The sequence below is a fragment of the Pundamilia nyererei genome, unplaced genomic scaffold (assembly GCF_000239375.1).
Source record: "Pundamilia nyererei isolate P.nyererei 1_Seehausen unplaced genomic scaffold, PunNye1.0 scaffold00319, whole genome shotgun sequence".
NCBI lineage: Eukaryota > Metazoa > Chordata > Actinopteri > Cichliformes > Cichlidae > Pundamilia > Pundamilia nyererei.
This window is the reverse complement of record NW_005187720.1, coordinates 251,658-259,300: the sequence shown is the minus strand read 5'-3', so window position 1 is coordinate 259,300 and position 7,643 is coordinate 251,658. Positions and strand designations below refer to the sequence as shown.

The 7,643-nt window shown below is 46.3% G+C and overlaps 1 protein-coding gene across 7 annotated transcripts in view; it reads right to left on the bottom strand.

The window, feature by feature from the left end:
* The window catches only part of dgkd (diacylglycerol kinase delta), a 29,595-nt gene that overhangs the window by 7,517 nt on the left and 14,435 nt on the right, over positions 1-7,643 (bottom strand). For all 7 annotated transcript variants that reach the window (XM_013915531.1, XM_005751623.2, XM_013915530.1 and 4 more), the window contains 12 exons: positions 7,283-7,441; positions 7,081-7,209; positions 6,865-6,940; positions 6,664-6,774; positions 6,491-6,587; positions 6,052-6,159; positions 5,723-5,836; positions 5,516-5,650; positions 5,276-5,436; positions 4,909-5,020; positions 4,732-4,824; positions 4,424-4,543 (listed from right to left, as the gene is read on the bottom strand). In XM_013915531.1, coding sequence (XP_013770985.1) covers positions 4,424-4,543; positions 4,732-4,824; positions 4,909-5,020; positions 5,276-5,436; positions 5,516-5,650; positions 5,723-5,836; positions 6,052-6,159; positions 6,491-6,587; positions 6,664-6,774; positions 6,865-6,940; positions 7,081-7,209; positions 7,283-7,441 — 1,415 coding nt within the window. The remainder of the gene's footprint in view (positions 1-4,423; positions 4,544-4,731; positions 4,825-4,908; positions 5,021-5,275; positions 5,437-5,515; positions 5,651-5,722; positions 5,837-6,051; positions 6,160-6,490; positions 6,588-6,663; positions 6,775-6,864; positions 6,941-7,080; positions 7,210-7,282; positions 7,442-7,643) is intronic.

Genomic DNA, 7,643 nt, shown 5'->3' with positions numbered 1-7,643 from the left:
CTGCGAGCTTTGGCACTGCGAGCTTTGGCACTGCGAGCTTTGGCACTGCGAGCTTTGGCACTGCGAGCTTTGGCACTGCGAGCTTTGGCAATGCTCGCGGTGTAGTCAGGGAAGATGGCCAGAGGGTTCCCCTTATATTGCAACACACCCCACTCCTGGGCCTGCCGTAGCACATTGACGCAGTCTTGGTAGTAATGGAGTTTGGCGATGATAACTGAAGGTTTCCCGTTAGATCTTCTGGGAGCAAGGCCTCTATGTGAGCAGTCCACTGGGATTTCTTTATCCAGTTGCAGAACTTCTTTCAATAGAGTAGAAACTGAGCTGGTCGAGCTGGAACCGGCGTCCTCCGCAACACCCACAATACAAATATTGCACCTCCACATTCTTGCCTCCATATCTTTGTTCTTTTCTTTTAAGCTAGCCAGCTCAGTCTGTAATCCTGCAACCATCTCTTGGAGGCTGACAACCTTGTACGACCTTGATGATAAACCCTCTTCCAGGTCGCTAATAGCGGACTTGATGTTGTTAATTTCTGAGCGGACTGCTGCTGTGTTGTTAGTAATCTCCATCTTAACTTCTCTTGGTTCGTTCTTGAGGCAGTCGAAATCCTCTGCAAGCGCACTTTTCAGTTCTGACCTGATAATCATGGAGATATCGTCTTTCAGAGAGGAGAGGATGTCCGATTTCAGGCCTTCATACTCCATCGCGGTGCCTGACTGCGAGCTAGGCGACGAGCTCCTGCCTGCTTTATCAGCGTGTGCCGAGGATGTGTCTGGCCGCTGGCCCGAGGGGCCAGTATACCCTATATTTCCAGAGTTTTGATGCCATTCCGGTTGTAACCTTGGCCCGTTTTTTCTCGTCGGTCACAGGTGTTACGGGGAGTGGTAGTTCGTTTAAATAAGCCTTTAAAAGCAATTGTTAAAATATAAGCTAGCTAGACGGGAGCCCAGTCCAACACGTCTTACTCCATTGTCGGCTCACTAGCGCCCCCTGAATCATACTTTGTATTAATCTCTGTCTCTCTTCCACAGCATGTCTTTATCCTCTCTTCCTTCTCTCTCCCCCCAATCGGTTGCAGTAGATGGCCCCGCCCCTCCCTGAGCCTGGTTCTGCCGGAGGTTTCTTCTTGTTGAAAGGGAGTTTTTCTTTCCCACTGTCGCCAAAGTGCTGCTCATAGGGGGTCATATGATTGTTGGGTTTTTTCTATATGTATTATTGTAGGGTCGACCTTGCAATAAAAAAGCACCTTGAGGCGACTGTTGTTGTGATTTGGCGCTATATAAATAAAACTGAACTGAAGTCAAAAACATTAATTATTGCCCCTGAGAGTAGCGCTGCCACGATTAGTCGACTGGTCACGATTACGTCAACGACTAATTTGATAGTCGACGCGTCGTTTGAAGCTTTGTAAGATCCCAAAAGACGCAGGAATAAGTAGTAGGATTTAAGAGTGTAATAACGGACTGAAACAGAAGATGGCAGCACTGCATGTACAAGGATGCCAGCTGCCGTTAAACCCTGAAGAAGAAGCTGTGTCCGGTATCGTAGCTGCTCCTCTCCTGTGCCCTGTCCTGTTCTTTCTGGGTCATAAACTTTTAAGATATTTTCAGATCTCTTCAAATATCTGCTCGGTTTATCAAGACACCACATATTTTCAAAAGCGCTCCGACGTTTTCGGAGACGTCTGTTACCCACTAGCTCGATAGCTAGCCGGGGGCAAGGCTAACTAGAGCCGTGAGAACACCGGACTCCCGGCAAATCGTTTTCAAACCCACCGCCGTCTTTCGCTACTCAGGTTAAACATGATATATGAGTCACTTAGAGAACTTAAAATGTTATTGTTTGGCTTTTTTTTAGTATTTTATTTGTTCCTGAGTAAATCGGTTTGGCTGAGATTAAATTATAGTTTTTACACAGCTGAATAAACGTCAAGCAGACAGCTGATTTGTGTGAGCTGCTCGATAATTTACTCCGGTGTCCCATTATATTTTAGATAGCAAGGAGCAGACGGCTGAGTTTATTAATCTCCACTGAAATAATCTGAAAATTTCATTAAAATTTAATAACCTATCATCTTGTCTTTATTGTTAGTTAGCACCTTAAACACTTAAAGCTGTAAGCTAATGATAGTTATATAAGAGCAGATGCTGCTGGTGCAATAAGCAGTACAATGGATGATGATCTGATTAGTGACTAGAGATGGACCGATCCGATATTACGTATCGGTATCGGTCCGATACTGACCTAAATTACTGGATCGGATATCGGAGAAAAATAAAAAATGTAATCCGATCCATTAAATATCACGAAAGCACCTCACAAAACTTGCAACACGCCGTAACTCACCTCAGAACGTTAGCACGTTGGAGCAGTATGCATCACGTGATAGAGCGGCTGTGGCATGCGGGACCTGTAGGTGGTCTGGATAGCATGTGGAGCTTCGCTAGCAACCCGGCATTTCATCTCCGACAAAGTTATCCCGAGAGAAGTAAAGCAAGTGTGTCTGTCCATCTCTGAATGTTTGTAAAGCATTCCTGCGTTAAGCTTAACGAGCGACTGCCTCTCGCTCTCCGGCTGCTACTTCAATCATGAAACTGCTTAATGATCAGCTGATCGGCTTTTCTGTCGCGAGTCCGTCTCTGTTGTTTGTTTTTGGCCCACTTTGCACCAGAAAGAGGAAACCAGCGGCTGAACAACAGCAGCACATTTAAGCTTGATCAGCTGTTGTTAGAATGTATTTAATATTACTTTCTACTCGAGGATCTTTTTCTACGTAGCTGACGCTGGTAACTGTGCAGGGGCGGATCTAGCAAAGTTTAGCCAGGGGGGCCGATAGGGCATTAACAGGGAAAAGGGGGCACAAAGACATACTTTTCTTTCTTATTCTCATTTAAAATGTCGAGCTTTTAATTATTTAATATTTATCTGAATCTTACACCCAAAGTTTTAATCTGATGTAAAATGTATAGAAGTCCATTACTGCATATAGTAACTGTTAAGTCTAATATACCCTAGTAAGCTATAGTACTTTTTCCTTTGGGAAGGTACCATCTGTGCAGTCTGCAATTTTGTTGAAGAAAGATGTTGAATCTATTTAATATTTCTTGAAAAAGAATTGATTGCTGTGCATTTTTTTTCACACTGCATCAAATTAAGGTTGATTACGTCGATTAAGCATCATGAGGTGGAGCGTGAGGGGTGGTTCCCTATTTTTTATTTATTTATTTTTGTTGTTGCTGGGAGTTGGAACCCTATTAGTTAGGTTGCTTAATATTTATGCTAAGTACTCTTTAAAATACCAGAATAGGGGTGTAGGTTTAAGTTTATTAGATTGATCAGTATTGCTGAACTATGAAATTTTTTTTTTTTGCATATAGGTATAACAGAATAGCTTTAGTGTAGTTGTTGTTTTAAACTTGAGTATGAACTTATACAAAATGCAGCAAGATATTTAAAAAAAACAGTTTTGTTGATTTAAAAACACTATATCGGATTCATATCGGTATCGGCAGATATCCAAATTTATGATATCGGTATCGGTATCGGACATAAAAAAGTGGTATCGTGCCATCTCTATTAGTGACTAATCGCAAAATTAATCGGTGACTAGTCGACTATAATAGTTTATGGCAGCTCTACCTGACAGCCAGATATCTATAATCAAACAGCATCTTAGTTCTCTTGGCTCAGAGATACCTGAGGCTCACCCAAGCCTCAGGTATCTCGGTGTTGTTTTTGATTCTGCCATGTCTCTAGAGCAACACTCTCGACATTTAATTAGGAACTGCCTTTTTCAGCTGAGAAATATCTCCAAACTGCAAATGTTTTTGTTTAAATCTGAGTTAGAAATGATTATTCGTACTTTTATTTCTTCTTGCTTAGATTATTGTAACAGTCTTTTTCTTTGTTTGAGCAAAAAGAACCATGACCGTCTCCAGTCAGTCCAGAATGCTGCGGCAAAGCTTTTAACAAAGACATGAAAAAGAGAGCACATTGCACCAGTTTTACGCTCATTACACTGGCTTCCAGTACATTTTAGAATTCATTTTAAAATCTTAGTACTGACTTTTAAAGCTTCGAATCATGACGCTCCTCTCTTTATTTCTAATCTCTTAGAAGCTCACGCTCCCTCTCGCAGCCTGAGATCATCTAATCAAAGGCTGCTGATAGTTCCCCGAACACGTTTTAAAACCAGAGGTTTTAGAGCGGTGGCCCCCAGGTTGCTCTCCCTCCATCTCTATGTTGCCTGGATTGTATTTATTTTTTTTAAACATCATCCTAAGACTCATTTATTTAGACTGGCTTTTAATTAGATTTGTGCTGTATGTTTGATTGTACTGTTTTATATTATTGTGAAGCACTTTGTTGTTTTTATCCTGTGAAGAGTGCTGTATAAATCAATAAAGTAAAGTACAGTAATTACCTCATGGTCTGATGGGTCAATGACTGGACACAACCAGGGAACATCAGCCAGGCGGGGGAGCTGCTGAGCCACAGAACTCAGAGCTGCATTCAGTTGTTCCTGCTGAGGAGGATCCAGCTGCTGCAGAGACAGACACACAATGTTAGGACTGGACCACGAGGACCAGGCTTTGTTTTTTTGGTGTGGTTACCCATGAACAATCAGAGTAAAACATGGCAGGAACCTGTCAACCTGCATTGTGTAACAGATAAAGATAGAGCCTAAGGTTTCTAACATTCTGGGATAAAGTAAAGGACCAAAGCAGTTACCATGGACATCTTTCCAGACAGGAGAAGTTCAGTCTCACTGACCAAAGCTTTGATGTTGCTGACCATCTGAATGACCACGCTGCAGCTCAGAGCCTGTAGACAAACAGTGATACTTTACACAGCTGAAGGCTCAAGGACTTACGTGAACGATAGAAAAGGTAAGAGCAGCTGTCGTACCCTGGAGCTCTTGGAGTCGGCGTAGACTACGTCCATGGCCTTTGAACTGGCGTTGACAGCGTGAGCCAGTTCCTGTTCCATGCTCTGGTGAAACTGAGCGACCTCACGGATGCTGAAACGTCACAAACACATTCAGGTACTCACAACAAGAGCACAGAGGTCGACCCTAAGGCCTTTGTTCTTCCACAGAATCAGACCAAATCCATCTGTTTATTGAGCTGCGGTAGGACGACAGGTCCTACCAACGGATTCAAACCAGTTCCTGCTGTGAGGCGACGGTTCTAACCACTGTGACACCGCCATGCCATGTTATCAAAAGTAAAAACATTTGTTCAGGGAGCAGGTGGGAACACTGGGTGGGTCTCACCTGTGGATGAGCACTCCAGCTGCCTGACCGAACTCGCTTATGAGTGTCGCCTCTTCCTCGGAGACGATCTCAGGCTGGGAGGACAGTGGTGGCTGAGGCGGCGCCCGGGGAAACTCGCACTTCTGTTTATCCTCCCAGGACTTCAGGGTGCTCTCAAATGCCTGAAACACAGACACGAGGTGAAAACCTCCGCCGGGCCGGATCGAGACTCCCAGAACAACCCAGAGCTGCTTCACTTACTCGGTCTCGGGTCAGGGTCTGGGTCCGGTTCTTATGGATGATCTTTATGTACCCCGGAGGCTGGATCCACGCTTCCCCGTCCACCTGAACCGGGACACCCTCGTCGCCCAGGATTGTGATCTTCACTGTCCGACACTGAGAGGGAGGGGGTGACAGTTACAGACAGATAGGCGGGTGGATTGGACAGGTAGGTGGGTGGGTGGGTACCTGAGCGATGCGGTGGTGCTGCAAGTTGATGACTCGGGACACGGCCATCTGCATGCTGCCAAAAACGGCCACCACCTCCAGGATCTTATCATCGAAGGACGGCGCTGTGAAGGTCTGACAGAAACACATAGGCCGAGTCATGACAGCACCGCTCAACTACTAGTAACCACCAGAGAACTTCCTGTTCCACAGGGGGCGCTCACAATGACTGCAGCTACGCAAACGCCAACCTTCACATGAGACGTTCAGTACTACAGTAATGTATTACTTCATTTCAGCATCAACATGTTCACACGAGTACAGACAGGTGGAGGAGGTGGAGGTCTTACATCGTCCTCTTTGGTTCCTCCCCAGAAGTTGGTCCCACCTGCGTAGCTCGGGATGTTCAGGACAGCGATTCCCTGCAGACTGGGCAGAGGGATTGGCCGACCATCACACTGAAACACACAGTGTCACGCGTATTACCAGCTAATCTCTTTAACCACTGCAGGAACACGGTAAGAAGTGGAGTGACAGGTCAGGTGGTTCACAGAGCTGGTGTGTCTGCGCTCTCAGGACCTAAGAGGAAGCAGGAAGTTGTCGTTTTCCTGGTCGTGCCCCTCCCCGTCGGCTGCAGGTTGTTTGGACTACGTCCATTTATAAAAAATACTGTGAAGAAAACTGAACTCGGCCTTAAAGACCCTGAAGACATTCATGATGTCATGAAGGTCAGAGTGAGTTTACTGAGGAGGCAGCAGAGCGTGAGGGATTTCCTGGTTCTGCTCTCACCTCCAGAAGGACTCTCTGCTCGAGGTTCTTGTAGGTTCTGTGCAGCAGCTCCTTGGTTCCTAGGACTCCATACCACATCATGTTCTTGGTGCGACTCCTGCAGATCAGGACACATCTGAGTCAGTTAGCGCTCTTGGAGCTCGCCACGCCGCCGTCACCGTGCCCACTCCTACCTGCACTTCTCTGGATGTTCGTCTCGCTTGTTGTTGAAGTCCAGAGAGATTTTGGCGTCTAGTCCGATGCCAAAGTAGTTGTTCATGACACACTTCTCAGTGTAGCAGTCCCTGACACACACACACACACACACACAACAGGGTTAATGAGAGCACGTGTGGACGCGGCGAGGACCTTATGACGCAGTCACGGAGCCTCACATGTTGTCGGGGTCGCAGCTGAACGGGTCGGCGTTGACCAACAATCGGCTGATGACGGAGCTGTTGGACAGCGAGCCTGCAACACACACACACACACACACACACACACACACACACACACACACACACACACACACACACACACACACACACACACACATCACTACTGGCATCATAAACACACACTTTAAGAAGTCAGACCTGCCGGCCTGTTACCTGGATACAGGATCTTTGTGTTGAGCATAGGCATGTTGTCCCGGCTTCCTGTCTGGACAGGAAGTGATGCGGAGCTGCCCAGTGGTAGGCCGCCTTTGCTGATGAGCTTCTCACAGGGCGTCTTACTGACTGAAGACAGAAAACAAAGCATGAGTGTGCGGCGGCCGTCCCGTGGGGAAAGCACGCTTTGGATGTTTCTGACCTCTGCGAGCGCCACGATGCTTGGAGCTGTAGGACGAGTGCAGGGATGTCTTGTCCTCCTCGGTGTCCTCCTCTTCGTCCTCCTCCACCAGACCCTCCTCCTCGGCCCGGCTCAGAGAGAAGACCTGCTGCTGAGTCTGAGCGTTCTGCTCGTCCACCGCTGCAAACACACAGAAGCAGCTCAGTTCGCTCGCACCACGCTCTCCTCACATTACACTGATAAAAATATCAGAGCTGGTCATTTACTGATTTCTAAAGTAAATTAGTTGTCAAACAGCTAACAGATCATCTGCAGAGGTTTATTTGAAGAGTTTCAGTCAGGTTTCAGAGCTCATCACAGCACAGAAACAGCTTTAGTGAAG